Genomic DNA, 22,011 nt, shown 5'->3' with positions numbered 1-22,011 from the left:
CCAAGCTGATTTCCCTGATGCTGGCTGGGCTTTATGACCAATGTCTCTTCCGAGGTCTGATGCTTCTAAGTGAGCTGGCCCCACATTACATTTGAGTGAAGGGAGTAAAAATGGTTTCAGTCAGAAAAAAGGCTTAAAAGGGGCAGTAGACCCACTTCTGCTGTTATGATCCCACCTTCTCAGGAGCCCCCAGAATAAAGGGAGAAGCACACAACCCCAGATCTCACAAAACAACTGTGGCCTGTTTATTGTTCTTCAAGATAAAACAAAGCAACATATATTCAAAATTCTACTATGATGGAAAGCTGAGCTGATATGGCTGATGAAGACTATCTCCCAGGTTGTTTTCTGGAGCATTAGGTAGGTACACTGGGGGAGCAAAGGAGGGTAGGCTATTGGCCCACTAACACTTAATGAACACCTATACCAGGGCAGTCATCAGAAGAGCTGTACGCTAGTTTTGAGCATATGAAGCTCCTCCTGGCTCCAGAGAAGTTGGTCCAAGTTGCCACTGTCATTGCTGCCACTGCTGCAGCTCAGGCCTAGGGTGCTACAGAGAGAGTGGAGAAGAGTGGTCAGTCAGGGAAGGAGGCAGTTTTAGGCTCTGGAGGGATTAAGGGTGCTTGATGTGTGTGTCTATAGGAAGGACCTCCCCTCTTGCCTGGCTTTACAAAGAGACTGGAATATATCTAAGAAACCACTTCAAGATGGGCAGAGCCACCCCTCAGTTGAAGGAAGAGGGAAAGGAATAGAACTTTTCAAATGAAACTTTATCTAGAACCCCAGTACATAAATCAGATTAAAGCAGAGCTATTTGGGTTGAAGTAGGAAAGGGAGACCATACCATCCCACTCCTAGGGAGGTATTGAAAGTGGCTGCCTTAAAAGGCTTTCTTCTAAGGTGCTAGATCTTGGGGGCCCAGAGGACAGTGGGCTGGATCCCTCCCACTCCAATAGCTGACTAAGGGGCCCCTGGCCAGGTGTAGGCTGCAGGGCCTGGCCCAGCTCCCATCCTAGGATTGCAAAATTACCCTAGGGAGAAGTCTGCCTTCCCCTTCCCTGGCCCTGCTCAGAATACTCTTTGCTTCCCTTTCTTCCTGCAGGTCAAGTCATTCCAGGTAGATAAGAGTGAAAGTTAAGAGCAAAGCCATCATCCTTCCTCTCAGGCAGATCCATGGTTATATTAATGTAGCTGAAAAACCCTTAGAGATGATCTAGCCTCATCCCCTCCCATCACTCACCATCTCACAGACGAGGGAACTGAGGCTCAGAGATGAGAAGGGACTTGCTCAAGGTCACACAGACAAGTCAGAGTAGAGCTGAGACAAGGAGCAGGAGTGGGCATGCCAGCCCCAGCTAAAGAATTCTCCCTACTGCAAGGGATGTAGGACTGGGCCTCCTTCTGGATTTAATAGCTCTACCTGCCCACACTTCACCCCTGATAACTTGATGTTCATCAAGACAGCCTTACCCAAAGGAGAGGAGGTCTCTCTCGCAAGACATATGGGACCCACTTGCAACTACAAACCACATGGCTTCCCCAGCTGCTTCCTCTCCTCTCCAAGAGGCCTGCTGCCCCAACCTACAACAGTCCACAACACTGCCTTGGGCCTGGCATGCTGATGGGTTCCCTGCGTCCCATAACCCACTCTCTGAATGCCTAGAGGAAGAGGGGCTCATCTCCTATGAAGTGGGCAGGTGGCACAGGGACAGATTGTTTCAGGGGCCCACAGAGGTCTCTGTCTGTACTCACAGGATTATCCTGGTCACAAAAGCCCCACGTTCCAGAATGTACAGGCCCTCTGGATGGGCTCCTTTGTGTTACCAGCAGAACCCCTCAGCAAGGGTTGCTTGGTTCCTGGCTCCCTGATGACCCAAGGGCTCCTATACTTGTGATCCAGAGGTGAGTTTTGAGGGACAGCATGGAGCCCTGCATAGGCCTTGCTACCAAGATGCCTGGACAGTGCAGGGAGGCCTATTGATTACTCTGTGCACTTTGCTCAAATCCCTACACTTTTCTGAGCCTCAGTTTTCACCTCAGGAACATGAAGAGTTGAATTAGAGCACCCGGGTGTTCTTGACTTTTTAGTAGTGGATCCCTTTAGAGAATCTGTTGAAAGCTATAGACCCTTCCCAAAATACAGACACCCACATACATACAAACACACACACACACACGCACGTATGCACACACAAACCAGACGCTTCTGAGAGGGATGCCAAGCCAGTTTTGTGTGGGACTGCATCACTGGCCCTCCACACTAGGGGCTGGGAGTCTTGGCAAGGGCCCAGCCAGGGACTGGAGCTTATATTTAATTCATTTAGACCCTGACTGGGGAAAGTTACCTCCCCCATTGACCCCATTCTATGTTCTTCCTTCCCTCCCTTCCTCCCTCCTGCAGGAGGCAAAGAAAGGGGTGAGAAATTCTGCTGCCATGGGCACTCACCCAATCTTGCATGCTGGGGGTTCCAGCCGCTGCTCTAACACAGGCTGGTCCAAAAGATACATGGTGTCATAATTCTCCAGCATAAGCTCTGCTGGGTCCTCAGTCTGACCTGGCATTCGACCTAAGGGGAAAGTATCCCATCGTACATCTTCTGTGGAGCAAAAGGAGGCAAGAGAGGGCTGATGAGCTGGTTCTCTGATGGGTGCACAAGCCCACCTATCCTGTCCATCTACCCACTTTACTTCCCCACTTAGCACAGGTTCTGTGTGTAACTCCAACCCCACTCCTCTACGTGTCATTTCTCATGAGCTTTTCTCCACCTTAGTGCTCCCTATCTCTTCCATAGCACCCCATACAATCTTCATGGCTGTTCTGTGTGTTCACAAGCAGCACCCCCACCACAGCCTGCATGTGTGCCCTGCATACCATGTACACAACTATAGACATTTTTGTTCCTCTCTGCTCTTCTTCCATTTCGCCAAACATGTCCCTACACAATCAGAATTCCCATTGCATCTCCTCCTCAAAATCAGATACCTCTGTATATCCGAATAACCTAGATATCCTACATACATATGTCCCCCCAATATGTCTGAGAGCCACACCATTTCTTAGTGGCCTTGCCTTGAGAGATACATATGATATACATATACAGGCCCACATACTACCTCAAGGTGAATATTCTCTCAGAGGTATCATGCTCTCCCTCCCCACTGCAAGGTCCTATTGCCCCCAGATGCATATACAAAGAACATCCCTTCTCTAAGGAAGGGCTGTTTCACTGCATATCCCACACCCTACAGACACCTAAATATACATACATAAGCACACAGACCTAACCTTCCACTCAATGTTTCCAGTTTTACTCTCTGCCTCTCATACACAAATTTTTCTCATACAGAAATTTTAATGTCCCTGCATCCCCACATATGTATATACACATACAGAGGAAGCAACAGCGAGGGGGAAAGGGAAAGATTTCAATGCCCTAGGCTTTCCCCATTCACAATACCACCACCATCCCCTGGCCCAGCCCCTCATACTCCACTTAGGAATGGATGATGTCAGGCACTCCCCACCTATTATGTCCTATCATTTAAGTACCTTCCACACAGTATTATATTAAATCCCCCCCAAAAAATCCCTTCCCCATCCTTACACTAGTGCATTCAGTGTTTGCAAGCAAAGCCTTCACTGGTGAGCTCTTCCAAACAGATCTAGTTTCTGGCCTCTTGCATCTCCCTGGTACCCAAAGAACTCTCCCCTGGCATTCTGGAAAGTATCAACCCAGGACTACAAACTTTTATGTTACTCAAAGAGCTCCCTCAGGAAGGGATGTACCTCTGCCTCATCATCCCCTAACCCCTGGTTCTCTTACAAGAAGGAATTTGTGACTGCATTGCCCTATGCATACAAAGATACCTCTATACACAGGGACCACTCCCTCCATGTCTGTCACTGACCTGACCATCCTCCTTCCTTCCCCATCACTAATGCTCCCAATTATGTCTACATCATTGCCTCTGACCCTCTAGCCTTATACCCTTGTACATGTCCCCTCAGTAATAGCACAGACCACACAGGCCATCTATGGATGGCTGTCTCACTGCCTGTTCTCAGGCCTTTCCATATCACTCCCCCGCTTATTGCTTCCATTTCTCTGCCACATACATATGCCTCCTGGTCCCCATGGATCTTGGCAACCCTTTCTCTTTTTCCAAAAACATATATGACCATGTATGCACAGATGTACCCACAGCCCACTTCACACCTTCTCTTTTTACAACCCTTACTCTCTCTCCCTCCCTCCCCCTACTTCACTCACTCTCTCTCTCTCTCTCTCACTCACACACACACACACATATACACACTTTTCCTCAGTCACTGCCCCTCTCTTTAGATATTTTCAAGCACAGTCCTCCCTATCCTAAGACAGTTCTGTCACTGTGCCTTGGTGTGTCCAGCACATGCAGGCACATACCCATGTGCATACATGCAAACATAAACATGTTCCCTGGTCCCTAGCACCCAGGGTCCTAGCCCTTCCATCCATGTAAAAGCAAAGACTTCATTTTTACCCTAAGGCTCCTTCACTGCCTCCCCCTCTCCCTCTATAATCTACCATGTCTACCCCATACCACACCCAGTCCCAGCTGTTTTCCTTCCCTCCCTCCCCCAGGCTCCATGACACAGGCTATGCCCAACATCTACCCCTGCCTCAAGTGTGTACACATGCCTATGTGCAACACCTCAGATATTTCATTCCTTTGGCATCCCCCTGCCTTAAGGTCCCTGCTCCCCAACCCGAACGAGGACATTCATCACCCTCAGGAACAGATTCATGTTCCCCTCACCTATCATCCAAGTCCCCTGCTTCCTACTGGCTTTGTCTCACTAACTTGTACGCTCACCAAAAAACTGTCCTATTCCTTATTCCCCCTCTTCTGATCTCATTTCCACTTCCTCTAACTGAATACCTCCGGGTTCCTTCTTTCTCATAGATACAGAAAAATCCTGTCCTGTTACCACTCAGCCTCCACATGTCCATATACATTCACTTATACACAGACAGCACTATACTTTGGCTCCCTGCACCTAATCACTGCATGCAAAACACACATGCAGAATCACACATATATCCACCCCCAAATTGTCACTTTCTGTTTTGCTGCCCAGTGCCTACAACCACACCAACTCCTCTGAATGCGCTCTCTGTATGGGGTAGCTGGCAGCATGACAGTGCTAAGGTCCCTGATGCTCACACGTACCATCCTAAGGGGGAGGGAAACCAGCTGTAATCCACATACTACCTCATGCTGGCTACTTCCTGCTACTTGCCATCCTTTCTTGAGGGTGAAAGGAAGCTTCAAGAGCCAGCCAGAGAGGGAAGACAGATGTGGGGAGAAGTGGTTAACAGGCTTCTTACCTGAGCTAACTTGCCATGCGGAGTCCTGCAAAGCTCCTCTTTTCTGGGCTAAGAGCCTGGCATTCTCGGCAATGGGGGACTCTTCCTCTGTAGAGAAAGGTCCCACCTCCATCCTGTCTTCCTCATCTTCATCATCATTATCATTGTCATCGTGACCATCATCTTCCTCTTCTTCCCACTTCTGGTGATCATTTTCTTCTTCTTCATTTTCTTCTACCTGGTCTTCCACAGCTTCTTTGTTCTCCTTCTCATCTTCCTTGACATCATTCAGGTCGCCCTGCTCCTCCTGTTTCTGGGCTTCTCCTTCAGCCCCAGAGCTTGAGCCTGCTGGTTTGAGGATCAAATACAGGTTGTCCACTGTGTATGGAGACTTCCCAATGGGGGAAGCCTCTGAACCCTCCTGCACCAGGTTTTCTCCGCTCTGGGTATAAATGGAACAGATGCGTAGCAGCTTCTCCTGCTCCTCGTCTGGCAGGAACTGCCCCATGGCTTTGAAGATGCTAAGCAAAGGGAGGAATGGAGTAAGAAAGATTCAAAATCTCAAGTCACTTCATACCCAAATTCCAGTTTGAATTTGGTCTCTGAGCTTCCAGACCTGCCCTGAAAGGCAGTTCAGAAGAAAAGACAGAACACAGGACCATGGACCCTGAACAAGCTCTATAATTCATCTCTGTGGTTCACTTCCATTCTCAGTAAAATGAGGACAATAATGGTACCTAACTTAAAGGGTTGTTGAATGAAGTAAATAGGATAGCTCACATAGAGTGCCTGGCACATAGTGAGCAAGCAATTAATGATAGCTACTAATCGTACTGAAATGCTATATAAATATAGAAACTAGCCAACATGCCTGCAGGGCTGGACATGAAAATGGCAGATCCCTTTCTTTAGCTAGGCAATCTATCCTGAGCTTCAAAGATATACTGGAAGTATGCGGTACTCCTTCCTCATGGAACACAAAGTGTGATCCCTTTCTGGGAACAACTACAGCCAAGCCTGGAATGGAGGAAAAGCAGCAGCTGAAAAGACAAAGCAGGGTGTGGGAGGGAGGCCAGATAAGCACTGCAGACTTGGGCACTACAAGAGCTGGGGGGAAGCATAGAGCACAAGGTGGGCAGGAAAGATCAAGGGAGGGCTTTGTGCAGAGACAAGAACAAGCACACAGGACTGTGTGTATGCAGAGACTAGCCTGGCTTGAGGAGTAGAGCTTTGCTAAGGAGCTGTGCGAGCAAGAGAAGCCTGCAAAGGTTAGGGTGTGTGTATGTTGGGTGGGGCAAGAGGAGAAGGGGACGACAGAGGATGAGATGGCTGGATGGCATCACTGACTCGATGGACGTGAGTCTGAGTGAGCTCTGGGAGTTGATGATGGACAGGGAGGCCTGGTGTGCTGCAATTCATGGGGTCACAAAAAGTCGGACACGACTGAGCAACTGATCTGATCTGATCTGATGTTGGGTGGAGGGGGTCATCGGATGTTTCTGAGCACAGGTGAAGGCTGCCTTTCTGAAGATCGCCAGGGTGACCATATGGAGGATGGCCTGGTACTGTAGCCTGAAGTCAGGGAGAACCAGGGAGTCAGTGAGGACTCACACAGGGCACTGGCAGTGGAGATGGGGAGAGAGAAGCTGTTAAGAACAGACAGACAGACAGACAGCAGGGCTTGGTGACCAGATGGTAGGGGGCAGGCAGAGGAAAGTTAAAGATGATCACATCGTGCACACAAAGAACAGTGCTAACAACTAAACTACCATCAGATACAAAGCCACTGGGAAGGAGAGCTCCTGGGGAGGAAGAGGGTGAGTATCCTTTGCAGAGCCTCACAGAGAACCAGGCACCTAGCAGACACCTGATCACTGCTGGAGGCATGGGAAGGATGCACAGATGGATAGTTTCCTTCTAAGTGTATCGAGTTTGAATTGTAGGTTGTTCATGGAAGGAAGGGCCATATGCTCAGTGGGCTATTTTCTCTCTGGGGCCCACAGGCAAACCGGCCACATAGGTGTAGTTGCTGGTCACTGGCTGCTTGGGACAGGGCTGGGAGCTAGTGACTCTACTGGGAGACTGGGAGACCCTCTCTGCAGGGCTGATTTCATATTCTAAGATGGCACTGGCTCAAACTGAATTGATATTGGCTGGGTGGGGGAAAAAAGCTCTCAACAACCTTCCAGCCTTACTAAGAAGCAAAGCCAGAGAGAAATTTTTTTCCCTCTCATTGTGGTCCATTAGTATGATTAATAATAAATATTCTTAGGCACTTGATCTTGGTAAGACACCATATAACTACTGTTTATTATTACCCTCTTAAGCTGTCTAGTCTGACCACTGAGGTATAGGGGTGATAAGAATCTTAAAATCCATCTCCTTCCTCAGGTTTGCCTGGTCACATCTAGGGACTGAGAAGGTCACAGATCACACTGGTGGAAATAAGGTGAACTCTGGACTCATAAGCCCTGGGCCCAAATCCCTGTCCCACCATTAACAAATTTATGACTTTTAGATAAGTCACTTCACTCTATTCAGAGCCTCAGTGTCTTTCTTATCTATTAAATTCAGTGTCTGTAATATCTATGACTCCAAAAGATTGCTGTGTAAAATGAAAAAGCTCCTACAAACACAGCATACTTGTCTGACACTTAACTGCCAATGGTATATTTTATTTCTCCTCTGGGCAAAATAAAAGTCATCTTCTATATGTGCAATCTAATGGAACACTGTATAAAGAACATAGGAGGAAGGACAGTATATCTGCATTCTGGTCCCAGCTCTGACCTGAAGACTTAACTACTGACTTGCAGCATAATACTTGAGGAAATCCCATTTCACAACCTGTGTAATGGTGTGATTAGGACTCGACTCACTGATTATCTAGGAAAGGCAGGATCTGTGTACAAGAAATCATACCCAAGTGAGCCGCTATTACTGCTGGCATGTGTCGCATCCCTCTGGTATGCTTGGGTTTGGAGATCCCTGTGGTCCAGACTTCTCCAAGACCAGCAGCTTCCACTCTGCAGGCACTTAGGACTGGAAAGTACTTTAAAGGCCACCTATCCAAACCTCTCCATGCTGCTCTTTTCATTCCCTCCCCCATTACATACACATGCCATATTCCTTCAGAACTTTGAAATTTCCTTTATTTTTTTCTCTTGCTGGAATTGCTTAAATGCCTCTAGGACTTTCTGGTTCTCCTCCCAGTCTCCCACCCATTTGTATCATTTTCAGTCTATAGTAGACAAATTTGGAGATTTAGCTGTTTGGTTCAGTCCTATCTCCTGGAGGTCTTGCACGTGATGACTTTGTCAACAAGGCTACTTTTTTCTCTTTTAAGTTACTTATAAGATACAACTGTGACCCAAATGTCATTAGGATTCACGAAAGACTTTCTGACTCCATGAGGAGAGGATAAGGGGGGACTAAAACGGTCTAAGCATCCAGACTCCTGCTTCGTTTATTTCTCAATTCCCACCAAAGAGAACACTGCTGGCAATGACAGCAGAGTATAATTTAGTTCAACAATATTTGCTGAGGTTTGTTTGGAGCCTGGACTTGCAAGTGTGCTGGGGCACAGATGGCTAATGCAGAGCCCTTGCCCTTGAAAAGCTTAGTCTGATAGAGGGAAGGAGACACTAGGAGAAATAGACATGACGAGAAAATCTCAGATTTGAGAAGCACTTGAGAGAATCAAAATGACAGGGTAGATAGTGCTGCCACCAAGTGAGACAGGGAGCAGAGGAGGAAGATCACTTTGGGGCCGGAGTGGGGAGTAAGACAACTAATGCTCTTTCAGTCACAGTAAGGTGCCTAGAGGCCATCCAAGGGGAAGTATCTGGCATGCAGTAAAATACAGAAGGTTGAATTTCTGGGGAAAGGCCTGAGTTAGATAAAGAGATTTGGGCCTTGGTACTTTACAGGAAATAGTTTTAAAAAAAAAAAAAGCACAGGCATTTCAAGGAAGGAGTAGCAAACAGTATCAATGCAGCAGACAGGCAATGGAAAAGGGCCCACTGGATTTGGTAATCAGGTCAAAGCAGCTCTAGGGGTGAATGCCAGATTGCAGCAGGTTGAGGAGTAAGAAAGTAGTGAGGAAATTGAGACTGCTAAATGTAGACTACTTTTCTGGGATGTTTTGACAGGAGAGAAAGGAGTGATTAATTTGCTGATAACCCAATAGAGGGATGCAGGGTCAAAGGAGATTTGGCTTATGTTGTTGTGATTGTTGTTTTAAGATAAGAAAAATTCAGACACTGTTCACAGGTTGAAGAGCAAGAGCCAGCAGAGCAAGGGAGAGGCTGGGGTGAGGCCCCAGGGATGCTGGTAGAGGTAGCTCCAAAGAACAGGTGGAGGAGTAGGCTTTGAGGTTGGGTAAGGGCACCTCATCTTGAGACTGGTGACAGTGCTGAGCATAGCCGAAGATCAGCTCATGAGGTCTGGACCTCAGGTCATAGGGGCCCTGCCAGAGGCCTCCATGTGCTCGAGGAAGTTAGGGTAAAATGGGGGAGGGGTTTGAGGTGACTAGTAAGGGTTTAGAACAGTCAAGAAACAGGAGAGAAAGAAAGTGGGCAGAAAACAAATAGCTCAGACAAGCCAAACTGAGACCTGGCCTGAGATCAAAAATCATACCTCTGCAGTGGCAGCAATCTGCAGGGCTATGTGGTTTTCTCCAGCAGAGCTCAGCTACCTGGGCTGAGGAGTGGGAGAAGCAGACTGGGAAGGATCAATTCCAGCTTGGCTGTTTGTAAATCAGATATGCCAAAGGATGGGCAGAGTGGAGGGTGCTGATGATGGGTGACTGAACTGATCAACCAAAGACAGGACTGAGGAGAAGCAAGATTGAGGCAGGTAAGAAATGCAGGGATTGGAGGTCAGGATGCAGGCAAAGAACAGATGCTATGGGATGCAAGGGTAAGAAATGGTAGGACAAGAGGTGGTAGTCACAAAGTGGGATGCTGGGATGTAAGCTTTCAGAGGTGGAACAGCTTTGAGTAATGGAAATGAGTTGCTCAGTGTAGTGGAGGATGAAGGTCACTGAAGTTGAGGAACTGCAGTGTCAGATGGATCACTCAAATGAAACAAATACTGCTCCAAAAAGCAGGAAGAGAATTGGGTCCTAAAGGCTTCCATGAGTATGAGGGGAATGGTGTGGGGGTCAGGAAATGACAGAAAAAAGAAAAGGGAGACAACCACAGGTATCTACAGAACCAGTGCAATATTCATTTTGACTATAGCACTCAGAGTGGACTGAGCAAAGGGGAGTCAAGGAGGTATGATTATCACAATATGTTGGGGCAGAAGCAGAGAGACCTTTGAATGTCAGGCTAAGAAGCCTAGTCTTCATTAGGAAAGCAATAAGGAGCCACTGAAGGTTGTTAAGCACCTATGAGAGGTACATTTTGGGAAGATAATAGAGACATCACTGGGCATAGTCAGTGAAATGGGTTCAATAATCAACAGCAGCTACCATTTATTGTGCACTTATTCTGTACAGGCCACTGGGCTAAGCACTGTATGGGGGTGTCTTATCCATTTTCATACTGGACTCAGTTCAGCCACTTCTTAATCTCTGTGATCTTAGGCAAGAATATATCCTACCCCTTCCCTCTCTGGGACTCAGAATAATTCTCTCATCTGGAGGAGAAATCTTTGCAAGGAGGTGGGTCTTTGCAAGGGCTCAACCAACTCTGCCATTCTAGGCCTGTGACCCTGAGGCCTGCAGCATCTCACCCTCTTATTGGATGGTATTCAAAAGACTTACAGCTGAAGGAGTTGGGGGCTGGCCCAGCAAGGTGAGCCCAAACAGGACTCAACCACCTGGGGCCAATCAAGGGAGGCAGAGCAGTTGAAGAGCCTCCAGTTCTTTCTCGCTTCCCACTGGCTGGCAGAAAACCGGCGGGCATTTCGTCCTGAGAAAGAAGACAGGGCCTGAGAAGAAGGAAAGAGAAAGCCACCCACCCAATCTTGCATCTAGAAAGTTTAGCTGTCCCTCCCTGTCCCCCCAGACTTCAACTCCTCATTATAAACCTCCCCATTGCTCAAAGCATTCAGAACCCTTGGCCCCAGCCCAGTTTACTTGGCTCTGAGAAGAAAAAGGTGAAGGGAGATTTGTCCACTGCTGTCGCAGGGCCCTCCTAGGCCGACCTTAAAGGTTTAGCCTTTAACACGGGATGTATCTGCCTGGTGCTATTCAGTATGAGGACAGTAGCAGATGCTCTTGCCTGGGCTGCTTTAAGCCCTGGGGCTAGGACTAGTCTTCCTCACCAGTCTTGGTGTTAGCCACAATCAGTTCAGTGGTCCATCTGAGGATGTAGGTCGGCCGGATCCCAGTGTTCCCCAAGGCTGGCAGCTCAGACAGCATCCTCTCCAACAGGGCCTGCGTGAAGGTCTGGGAGTGCAGGCCCCTAAGCAGGGGCTGCCAGAATTGAGAGAACGGCTTTGGCACCAGGACGTCATCCAAGTCCATGTTTTCTGGTTTGTGAGAAACATCCATTGACAGGAAAAGGGGAAGCAGGGAGGGAGAGGAAAGAAGGGAGGGAAGAAGGAGGAGGAGAGAAGAGGGAGGGAGAGAAGGAAAGGAAGAAATCCAGCAGAGAGAGGAAGAAGAGGGGGCCCCCCCAATAATAACAGAGTTGCCACCGCAGAACAAAAAGAAACATGAGAGCAGAACAGCAGGGAGAGAAACCAGTTAGTATCTGGCAAACAACTGACTGAATACAGAGTACAAAAGAAAGAGAGCTCTGGTTCTAGCTTCAGCTTTGTCAATAACTCACTGTGTGACTTTGGGTCAGTACCTTCCCCTCTCTGGACCTCAGTCTGCCCATCTGTAACATGAGGATGTTGCACTACATGACCTTACAAGGCCCTTCCAGTTCTGTTGTTCTAGCTCTCTAGCAAGTGGCTAAATCACAATTAATATGGCAAAATAATGGCATTAAGACCCCCACCCCAATCCCAATCCACCCCATCTCACCCCACCCAATTCCAGGCCACCTAACAATAGCCCAAACCAACAACTACTTTTCAGTGGGGCTACATTCTGCTCCACCAGGAAGGGCTTCCAGTAGCTATGGAATGGCAGGAAACAGCCCTTACCCCCCGTCCAGGGCCACCCAGCCCACCCCTGGTGTTCTTATCCAGGATACCCATACCCTAAGGCTGTAGTGAGTCTCCAGGACCCTACCTTCATACTCTATCTGCAAAGCTGCCAACTGTTCAAACGTGGGGATGAGAAAGCCGTCATCCAGAAAAGCATCTAGCACAGCCTCCCTGGAGCAAGAGGACACTAAATTAAGTAAACTGAAGCAGGCAGAAGACCCCCTTCTACTCCCCTACCCACTCCCAAGGCTGCCAATGCCTCTGACTCAAAGCCCAAACCAGCACGGGAAAAAAAGGAAGGCAGCTGACAGTTGGCTTTCAGGCCCCTGCCTCCTGGGTCAAGGGCTCAGCCAAAAATTGGGTTCAGTGGGTTTTGAACAAGCATCTACCAAGCACATACTAATCTAAGGCCCGTAACAAAGGCAGCAGTAGCTGAACAAGCCCAAAAGCACAGATGAAGGAAAGTCCCAGGCCCACAAAGGAGTTAAATGCCTGTGGTCATAGGGTCAAAGTCCTGCTCAGTCTTTTCTCTTGACAGTTGTCCAGTCTCCTACCCTTCCCTTTCTCCCTGGTTGCCTTCATTCAAATCTTAGAAGCAGAAACTTTGGGGACTCAATTGCTGCACCAAATATTATTCTCATTCCTATGGACTGCAAGAACCCAGAACCAAGATTACAGAGATTGAAGCCTAAGCAATAGGGGTAATCTCTCATTCCCATCTAGCTCAAACCAAAATCACTGTCAGCTGTCTCCTCTGAAGCTAGAAGTTCCCTAAGGGAGTCTCTCCTAGCTGACTGGGCCGAGGCGGAACAAGAGCTCTCAAGGTGTCTCAACGTCTGGAGGGTTGTCATGCTCAGTCTCAAGGAGGAAAGAGTTGTCCTATCCACCTCCTGTCTCCTCAGGTCAATATCCAGGAATAGCACTTAAAACAGTCAACCAGTTGCCTGCTCAGCAGGATCAGGCAGACACTACTGTATAACACAATGATAGTTTTCCCAGCTACTGAGGTAGTCACCACTCACCTCTTTCCTGACGGGTACAGCTAAGAAGCCTAGGCTGGGCAGACACTGATTAAAAACACCATCTGAACTATTAGTGTCCTAGGAATAAAGACCATCAGGAACATCCTAATCTAACATTACATCTAATCTAACATTAGATCATCCTAATTTGCGCTGCAGGTACTGCCTGCTACCCAGGCACACTCTGTCACCTACACCACCTTCCTATACTGTCAGTTTCATCCCAAATTCTTTCCAACCTCTTCCCGAAGCCCTTTCCAGCTGAATTTAGGTAGCAAGCCCCAAGAGCCAGGGAGGAGAGGAATGGATAGACACTGTCTGCTCTGGTTGAACTGAGTACTACTTTGGGGCGGGGGAGGGAATAAGGCTCATGGCCATAATGGGTGGGTCAGTGGGAACTCAGTCTTTCAAGAATCCAGGCCTTGGGAAGGCCCCTCCTCTGTCCCCTCAACCACAACTATCCAGGGGATGCTGATACCCTCTCACAGTGGTTTAAGAGACCAGCAGTGCCTACCATATATCTTTTATCTCAAACTCAGATAAGAGACAGGTAGTGAAAAAGCAAAAGATTCAGGGCTCTTCCCAGTTGCCAAGAGTTTCATGTACCATTGGACACAGAGAAACAAAGCTGGCCAGGGGATGCATGACAGTAAACATTACTGCCTGTAGCCATTTCAGTGACTCAGATTAGGCAAACCACAACTGATAGCTTGCAGGGCTTACAAAAGTGGATCATGCGAAATACAGGGTCACCCGTGGGGGATCAGGATTATCCCTGGAATTTCCTACAGCAGAAACTGGCAAGCTGGGATATGAAAACCAATTTCAGGGAGGCTGCTACGCTCTACCCTAGAAGAGTAGCAGCCCCTGATTACCTAGTTACACACCTGTTCTCGAGTGTAATGCCCTTGAGCTCTGCCAGGATGCATTCTACAGGTGGGGACAGGTTATTCCACGCTTTAATGGCCTGAGGTAAATGCCTATATTTCTCCAGCACCTGCCAGCAAAGAGGGTCCCATCAGAAGGCTAGTTCAGCAAGGTAACCCTCCCCCATCCCTCCAGGATTCCTTCTCATAGGACCTCTCAGCACTTCCCTTCAGGGGATATGGCAGGGTATGTAGAGGTGAGCTCATAATGTCCCTATTGGCTCTGCAACTAAAAATATCCTGACCCTCAAGCTCCAGATTTTGTCTTTTTCCTTTTCCTCCCTCCCCACCCCCCAAATTCCCTGCAGCTCCCAATAACGAGATAATCCAATACACAGATATCCAATGGGGGCATTTGGTTGGAGTTCGGCAGAGACCCTTGGACTAAGGGGTGAGAGGAAGCAATGAGTTATGAAGAAGGTGAATCAGGAGACCCAGGTTCTTGTCCTGGTTTTATCGCTAACTGCATATGTGACCTTGGGCCAGTCCCTTCACTCATCCATGGCTTCAATTTCTTCATCTGTGAAAAGGAAGGATTGAGCTGAATGGTTTGTAAGCTACCTCCCTTCCTGCTAAAATAGCACCCCATAAGCTCACCTGATCTAGGAAGGCTCCTGGACGCCATTTGCTGATCAGCTGCTATATAGTAGGTCTGTGCAACCACTTACATCCGGTTGTTCCCTACTACCCAGTGGGGCCAATTATCCACAAACTTCCATCATCTGCTCCCTTCCATTGATGTGGAAGATCAGCCAACCGGACTCTGCTTCTCTTGTCTGGTTCCTACTCCCCTCCTCCCCATTTCTAAGAAGTTCCTTCAAGCTTTGCCACTTTTCTTTCAATTTCCTTCTCAGGATTTCTCTCAGTTAGCTGGCAAGAGGGAAGAAATGGCCAAGGCACGTGAAAACAGGCCAAGTCAAGGGCACATTCTTACCTTAAACTGCTCCTCTTCATAGGATACCAGCAGTTCTCGGGCTCTTTCTGAAAATAGAATAGGGGGACAGATAGAGCAGCCAACCATGTGTCCTACTCCTATGGAATTTTGAGCCCCCTCACCTCATTTCCTGAGTTGTAAAATGGGAACTAGAATTCTTGGCTCTCTTGCTTCACAGGACTCAACGAAGATGCTTTTTGACAGTAATTTTTTTTAAGCTAAGCCTCAACACAACCCCACAGGAAATACTGAGCCAGTGAAATAACCAGAGTCAATCATAAGCCTGAGTCTTCTCACGAGCCCCTTTCTGCACCAGACACCTACCATACAACTGTTTATGTCTCAGAGCCTTTTGTAAAAGCGGATCAACCTCTTTGCTGTCTTTGTTGCCTTCACGGTCTCCATCAGCCTTGACATTCAGCTCTACACCTTTCTCCTCATCCTTAGGCTCTGGATTCTGTTCTGTGATGTCATCAACAACAATTTTCTTATCTTCCTCTTGGTCTGCTTCATCTGTCTCTTCCCTCTCCTCCAACTCCCAGGTTTCTCTCAGGCTGTTCTCCATTTGGCGGCACCAATAGGTGTTCTGGAGCCAATCCAGGACAAAATAACAGCCTAAAAGAGGGGAGGAAGGAAAGCAGTGTTATAGTAACAGTCACAGGCAAGCAGCTCCTCAGCAGGCCCCCAGTCTCATCTTGCAAACATTATGGGAAAGCCCCAGGGAAAGAGGCTTGGCTCCAAGAAGACACAAATCTCACAATCCAGAAACAGCCCCTCTTGCTCTGGGTTATCCCCTGTTGTTTGCTTCCTCCCACTCACCAGCACATTTCCTAGAAAAAAACTAATACCAGACTTGATGATGGGACGCCAAAAACGGAATGGGGCTAGCAAGTGGAAGAATAGAGACTCAGCCCCACTAGCTAGTTACATAGCCTTAGCCAATCAGGTCTCTTCCCTTTTCTAGATCTGTTTCCCCAACATGAAGGGGTTAGGCTGAATCAGGGGTTCTTAGTTGGAACGGGGTGTCCAAAGAACTCCTGGACTCATGATATGTGATGGTTCACACCTCTCAACCCACTCCCCATTCCCCTCCTCAGGCACAAAATTTAAGGGCATGCCAAAAAACTTAGTAATTGAGACAACAAAACAGGATCAGAAGAGTGCCATGCCACACTATATTGGAGCCTAAAGCAAAAGGAGAAATCAGTATTATTAATCCTATCTTTATTCAAAATGTTTGGTATTTTGATCATAAGTTTTTCTATATTAAAATGTTATTTATCTTGATTACCGAGCTTTTGACATCCCCTTAAAGTTTGTGTCCAAGGTGAATGCTTCACTTGCCTCACCCTAGTCTCAGCTCTGACCCCAGGTGAAGACCCTCCTCCCTCTCTCTCTCCCCACAGTGCCACCCAGCCCAGGCTTCTGGGCTTAACTGTGATATGTATACTCCCTGGGGACTCACCCCTACGGCAGTCATTTATATGGGGCATTTTCTTGTGGGTTAACTCATGGCGAAGTTCAACAATCCAATCCGGAATGTTCACCTGATTGTGGAGGAGGGTGTGCGCGCAGAAATTAGAAAATATTAAAGCAGAAAGGGCCACAGAGATGAATTAGCCTGGCTTCTCCCCATTTTACAGATAGAGAAACGGAGGTCCTAAGAGGAGGTTCTGGTCTTAGTGGCAAAGCCAAAATTAGAAACCAGGTCTCCTGATTCTCTTTAGGCTCTGTGGAGGTGATCCTGAAAATCAGAAGATACTTGCCTCCCCCAACCACCAACTACCCTCCTCCAATGAAGACGACTCCTGTGAATGAGCATTAATGATCCCCTTCAGCCTCCTTTCACCCTGCCTGTACCAGTTCCTCTCCCAGGGTACCCTCTACCCTTCTTTTTCTCCCTTCCTTCCTCCTTCCCTTCCAGACTTCCTCCAGGAAGCTTCTCTTGATGGCTGAGAACCTATCTGCCATCTGGGCCTCTACACACCTCATATACTCACTCAAAGCAGAAATGTCTTATATTTTCATGCTGCTTGGCTGGCTTTGTCTCCTCCCTCAGACTGTCAACAGCCAGAGGGCAGACACTTAAACTGCCACCTCTTTCCTGTCCCCACCCAGTGGTGCACTGGGGTGCCTCAGCTTCACCTGGGCCATTCCCAGCAAGCTGGGCAGGCCAAGCCCACTGAAGACAGCAGCCATGAGCAAGGAAGCAAGTCTGCTTCCTTCAAGCTAAAAGCTGAGGCTCTGAGGTTCTTGCTGGGCTTGGCTGACAGTGGTGGGATAAACAAGTCTGACTGTACCCACTAAATGCCCCATTTAGTGAGCCCTTCTGAGGAGAGAGAATTGAGCAAGGCCACTTTATCATACACACCTCCTGAGCCAGGAATTTGAGAGGGAGCTTGGCAAACTTTGTCTTCCTCTCCGAGATAAGGTTCACAAACCTGAGTTTGGGGGAGAAATAAGTGGCAGAGCCCAAGTAACTGCTTTATTCAAACCAGCGGGGCTTCAAAACACCTTGCTGAGTTACTGACACCTTGCATTTCCACAACCTTTCCAATGACTGTTCTGTCCTGTTCTTATGGTTGGTGTCAGCCAGAGCAGGAATGGTTCCATCCAGTCCAACATTACTGAGAGTCTGCCCTATACTGCAGCCATACAGATGCTCTGGCCTTCAAGAGTTCAGTCTAGGATAAATAACCATGACATAATATAACATATTATGCTAGGACATAATATGTTATAAATGCTAGAACAAGTGACTACATCAAATGATATGGGGAGCACAGTTAAACAATGGATAAGGTAAGAAGAGCTAAGGAGGACCTTAAGGCAAACAAGGGAAACAGTATGAGCTAAGCAAAAACTTTGACAGATGGAAAACTCAGAGGCAACCTTTTTCTTGATGTACATGAGACAGCAAGACCCACTCTGAGCCACTCTGTAAGTCAGGAACTCCTGGCCCACATCTCGGTTTCTACAACTCAGCAAACTTTCAGTGTTCATGAAGAGAATGGGATAAAGGTGTAGACAAGGGTAGGATTAGAAAAACCACATTAAATCATGGTCAAGAACATCGAAGCATTCAGAAAGGTTCCTCTAGGTAAAAGAGTAAAAGGGAGAAAATAAATCGAACTGTAAAGGCTGGAAGAGACCCAAAGAGACCATTTGGTCTAAATCACCCTCACCCTATATTCCAAAGAGAGGGGAAGAAAAACGGAGGAGAGAAGGCTCTCAGGAAAAAAGAGGAATGCGTGTTAACAGGGGGTTACCAACAGCTGTCAAGTTAAGCAATCACAGGGTGACCCATACACAAGGACACACAAGGCATTTTACTTCAGGGAGCACCCAAAGCCAAACTTGGCTTATCGTGCAAGCCCCATGCCCCCCACCCTCAAAACCACCCCCCACACACCCCTACCCATGTAGGTCTTACCTGACCAATGCCATGCCATAGAGCAGTCTAAGTTCATCAGTGCCCAAGCCACCAGTTACATCCATGAGCTTACAGCGTACCAGGTCAGCAGTAGAAGCCACTGCCAGGGGGAGTTCGTTGCCTAACCTAAAGGGCCACAGTCCAGCACCATCATAAAGGTCCTTTACACTGGCCCACCCTCCACCTCAGAATCTAGCTTTCTGTAGGTTATTCCAATTATATACTGGCTAAAGAGTGTGTTAACAGACACAAATCAAGAAGCTAGGAAGATGGGGGTGGGGGAGTGGGTAGGTAATGTCCCTGGGATCGAACAGTATACAGGATGCCTAACTGCTACACAACCAACCAACAGTTAAGTGTGGACACACCCCTTTCACCCTCAACTCATTCAGCTAGGAAAAAAAAAAAAACCTTATTCTTGGAGACACCAGTCCCTTGTCTGCTCCCAACTCAATCTTACCAACTAGACTAAAGCGCCCCATTCAAACAAACATGGGTTTTTCAGGCAAGCTCCCACCACCCTTTCTAATTTGAATAGAAATCCACCCTAGAGTGCTACTCCTTAAGCCCTGCCTGGCTCAGCCACAGCAGTTCCTTCAGTACCCACCCCCTCCCCAAGATAAGAGAAGGTAAGGGTTAAAGCTCACAGATTTGACAAAAAGGCTGTTGAGGCACACCCGTTTCTTTCCGCAAATGGGATTAGTGCAAGAGCTTTGCTGCGACTTTCCCCCAGGCACACTGAGACAAGCAATGCCCAAACCACGCGTGGGAGAACCATTAAGCATTTAGGAGAAGACTAGATAGTAAGGCCTTAAGAAATCCTACAGAGAAAGAAGTGAAGTGCCACCAGCACGCAGGCAGGAGGGCTAACCCAACCGCCTTACCTGCTCCTCCACACCGTGATGCGGTTCAGCGCGTACCGCTGCAATTTATAGTCGTCACTGAACAGATACACCATCACCTGATCCCACTCGGCCCTGCTGAGCCAGGCGACCACGATGCGCTGGGCCCAGAGTGGCGACGACCCTTTCTCTTTGACGCACTTCCCGCACCACGCACTCCACACAAGATCCATTCCCCGGGGACCCAGACCTGGCTCAATCTCGGATTCCGACCGGACATCGGGCTCAACATCGGGCTCAACATCGGGCTCAACGGGCTCAACATCGAGCTCAGGCCTTGTGCTGCCGCACTGAAGATCATCCTCCATCTCATGATCAGCCTCCATCTCACGATCAGCCTCCATCGCAACGTGCTACCCTCACTCCAAACCTCCGCCCGCACCAGCAGCCAATGGGAGAGCGTGACCCCGACGCAAGCCCGCCTCCCAGCGTTAGCGTAGCGAATCGAAACGCGAGAGCTAACGGCTGCCCAAACCACAAGCTAAGGAAAAGGCCTCGCCAACCGGAAGTGTTCTTTCGTCAAAGCAATCGTCCTAGCTGCAAACGTTCATCCTCAACGTTCCGCTATTTTCCTGGTTGCTAACAGGCTTCTGTCCCATACCCGGCGGGACGTGTCTGGGAGGCAGGAGGAATTTTAGTTTGAGCTCCTTGGCGGGCGGCGGCGGGACGTGTCTGGACGGCAGGCGGAATTTTAGTTTGAGCTCCTTGGCGGGCGGCGGGGGATTATGGGCGTTCAGTGTACTGGAAATGCGCTTCTGTTTTTATTGCCATGAATCAGCACCTGACCCAGTAAAACACTGTGGACAGTAAAGCAAGACTGCACAGCAAATATCTAGTATCTAAATATCTAAAATTGGGTTAAAAAAATCTGCTGGGTTTTCACATCTGTACACTGAGAAGTTTAGATTGGGTAATTTCTAGGTTCTTTTCTATAGCTGAAAATTGTAGGATTTTATTCTGCCAGCATTCCACTGCTATGTTGGTTACCACATCCACAAAGGTATACTTAGTTTTTCTGCACAGTTCCTTGCGATTCCGGCTTTCTGGAAGGGAAAGCAATATTATGCTGCTGCTGCTGCTGCTAAGTCGCCTCAGTCGTGTCTGACTCTGTGCGACCCCATAGAAGGCAGCCCACCAGGCTTCCCCGTCCCTGGAATTCTCCAGGCAAGAACACTGGAGTGGGTTGCCATTTCCTTCACCAATGCATGAAAGTGAAAATGAAGTCGCTCAGTCGTGTCCGACTCAGCGACCCCATGGACTGCAGCCCACCAGGCTCCTCCGTCCATGGGATTTTCCAGGCAAGAGTACTGGAGTGAGGTACCATTGCCTTCTCCAAAAGCAATATTATGAAGCCCTTCTAATTTTATTGTTGTTTTTCAGTCACTGAGTCGTGTCCAACTTTGTAACCCCATGGACTGTGGCATACCAGTCTTCTCTGTTCTCCACTATCTCCCAGAGTTTGCTCAAATTCATGTCCATTGAGTCCGGTTATGCAGTCTAATGAACTATCTCATCCTATGCTACCCTCTTTTCCTTTGGCCTTCTATCTTTCCAGTATCAGGGTGTTTTCCAATTAATTGGCTCTTCCCATTAGGTGGCCAAAGTATTAGAGCTTCAGCAACAGTCCTTCCAATGAATATTCAGGGTTGAATTTTACAGGCTGGTTAAAATGTGTTCAAGACTCTGTTCTAATCTTTTTTCACAAAACTTATTTCCTAATCTAACACGTGAGAGAGAACTGTTGCTAATACACCAGCAACATTGCTGGGAGTAATTCTTTTTCACTTTATAGCAATAAATTCCGATCAATTTTCTATGTGCTTCTTTCTCCAGCCAGCTTCTCCTAAGATCTAGTCTGCCCATAGTTCTTGAATGATAGTTACTCTGTTCTGAGCAGCCCAAGCATCTTCCAGAAACCAGATACCCTTGCCATGTTCAGGATATTAGCTGTGTGCAGGCAAAGATGGGTAGATGGCTTATATGACTCCTTAAGATCCAATCCAGTCAGAAGAGCTGCCAGGTCTGCAGAACGCATTCATGAACATTTTGGTGGTTTAGATGTTATTTTTGGATAGTACTTTTCAGGTAGGGCTTCCCTGGTGGCACAGCTGGTAAAGAGTCCGCCTACAATGTGGGAGACCTGGGTTCAATCCCTGGATTGGGAAGATCCCCTGGAGAAGAGAAAGGCTACCCATTCTAGTATTCTGGCCTGGAGAATTCTATTTACTGTATAGTTCATGGGTTACTCTATAGTACTTTTCAGGTAAAGGGCCCTATCCTTCCCCATTTCTTCTCCATGAACCTGAAGAACGATGTGTTCCAAGAAAACTTGAACA

General features: G+C 47.9%; 1 protein-coding gene across 6 annotated transcripts; it reads right to left on the bottom strand.

Annotated features, from left to right (window-relative positions):
* Positions 1-223: 223 nt before the first annotated feature.
* Positions 224-20,073, bottom strand: LAS1L (LAS1 like ribosome biogenesis factor). Of its 6 annotated transcripts, none has more exons than XM_055563327.1 (14): positions 19,658-20,073; positions 18,774-18,899; positions 17,712-17,781; positions 16,806-16,887; positions 15,665-15,955; positions 15,341-15,387; positions 14,368-14,477; positions 12,544-12,629; positions 12,134-12,184; positions 11,625-11,831; positions 11,122-11,269; positions 5,373-5,872; positions 2,447-2,567; positions 224-550 (listed from the first exon to the last, which is right to left on the bottom strand). In XM_055563327.1, exons 1-14 carry the CDS (start codon positions 20,017-20,019, stop codon positions 439-441), a joined length of 2,313 nt encoding a protein of 770 aa, XP_055419302.1. In that variant the 5' UTR covers positions 20,020-20,073; the 3' UTR covers positions 224-438. The 6 variants fall into 6 exon arrangements, with proteins under 6 accessions (XP_055419302.1, XP_055419301.1, XP_055419303.1 ...); XM_055563326.1 differs by having other exon boundaries at positions 2,447-2,597; positions 19,658-20,070; XM_055563328.1 differs by lacking the exon at positions 12,134-12,184 and having other exon boundaries at positions 2,447-2,597; positions 19,658-20,069.
* Positions 20,074-22,011: the final 1,938 nt, after the last annotated feature.

Source organism: Bubalus kerabau, chromosome X (genome assembly GCF_029407905.1).
Source record: "Bubalus kerabau isolate K-KA32 ecotype Philippines breed swamp buffalo chromosome X, PCC_UOA_SB_1v2, whole genome shotgun sequence".
In the NCBI taxonomy this organism is placed as follows: domain Eukaryota; kingdom Metazoa; phylum Chordata; class Mammalia; order Artiodactyla; family Bovidae; genus Bubalus; species Bubalus kerabau.
The sequence above is the reverse complement of the archived record's forward strand: the minus strand, read 5'-3'. Positions and strand labels throughout refer to the sequence as shown.

What these genes read in the sequence shown, in the direction of transcription:
- LAS1L (XM_055563326.1), bottom strand. Translation starts at nt 20,019, where the DNA reads ATGGAGGCTGATCGTGAGATGGAGGCTGATCATGAGATGGAGGATGAT. An exon ending in ATGAAGAGGAGCAGTTTAAG is followed by an intron (nt 14,478 to 15,340) that starts GTAAGAATGTGC and finishes CTTTGCTGGCAG; the next exon opens with GTGCTGGAGAAATATAGGCA. An exon ending in TTTGCAGATAGAGTATGAAG is followed by an intron (nt 12,185 to 12,543) that starts GTAGGGTCCTGG and finishes CTCATGTTACAG; the next exon opens with ATGGGCAGACTGAGGTCCAG.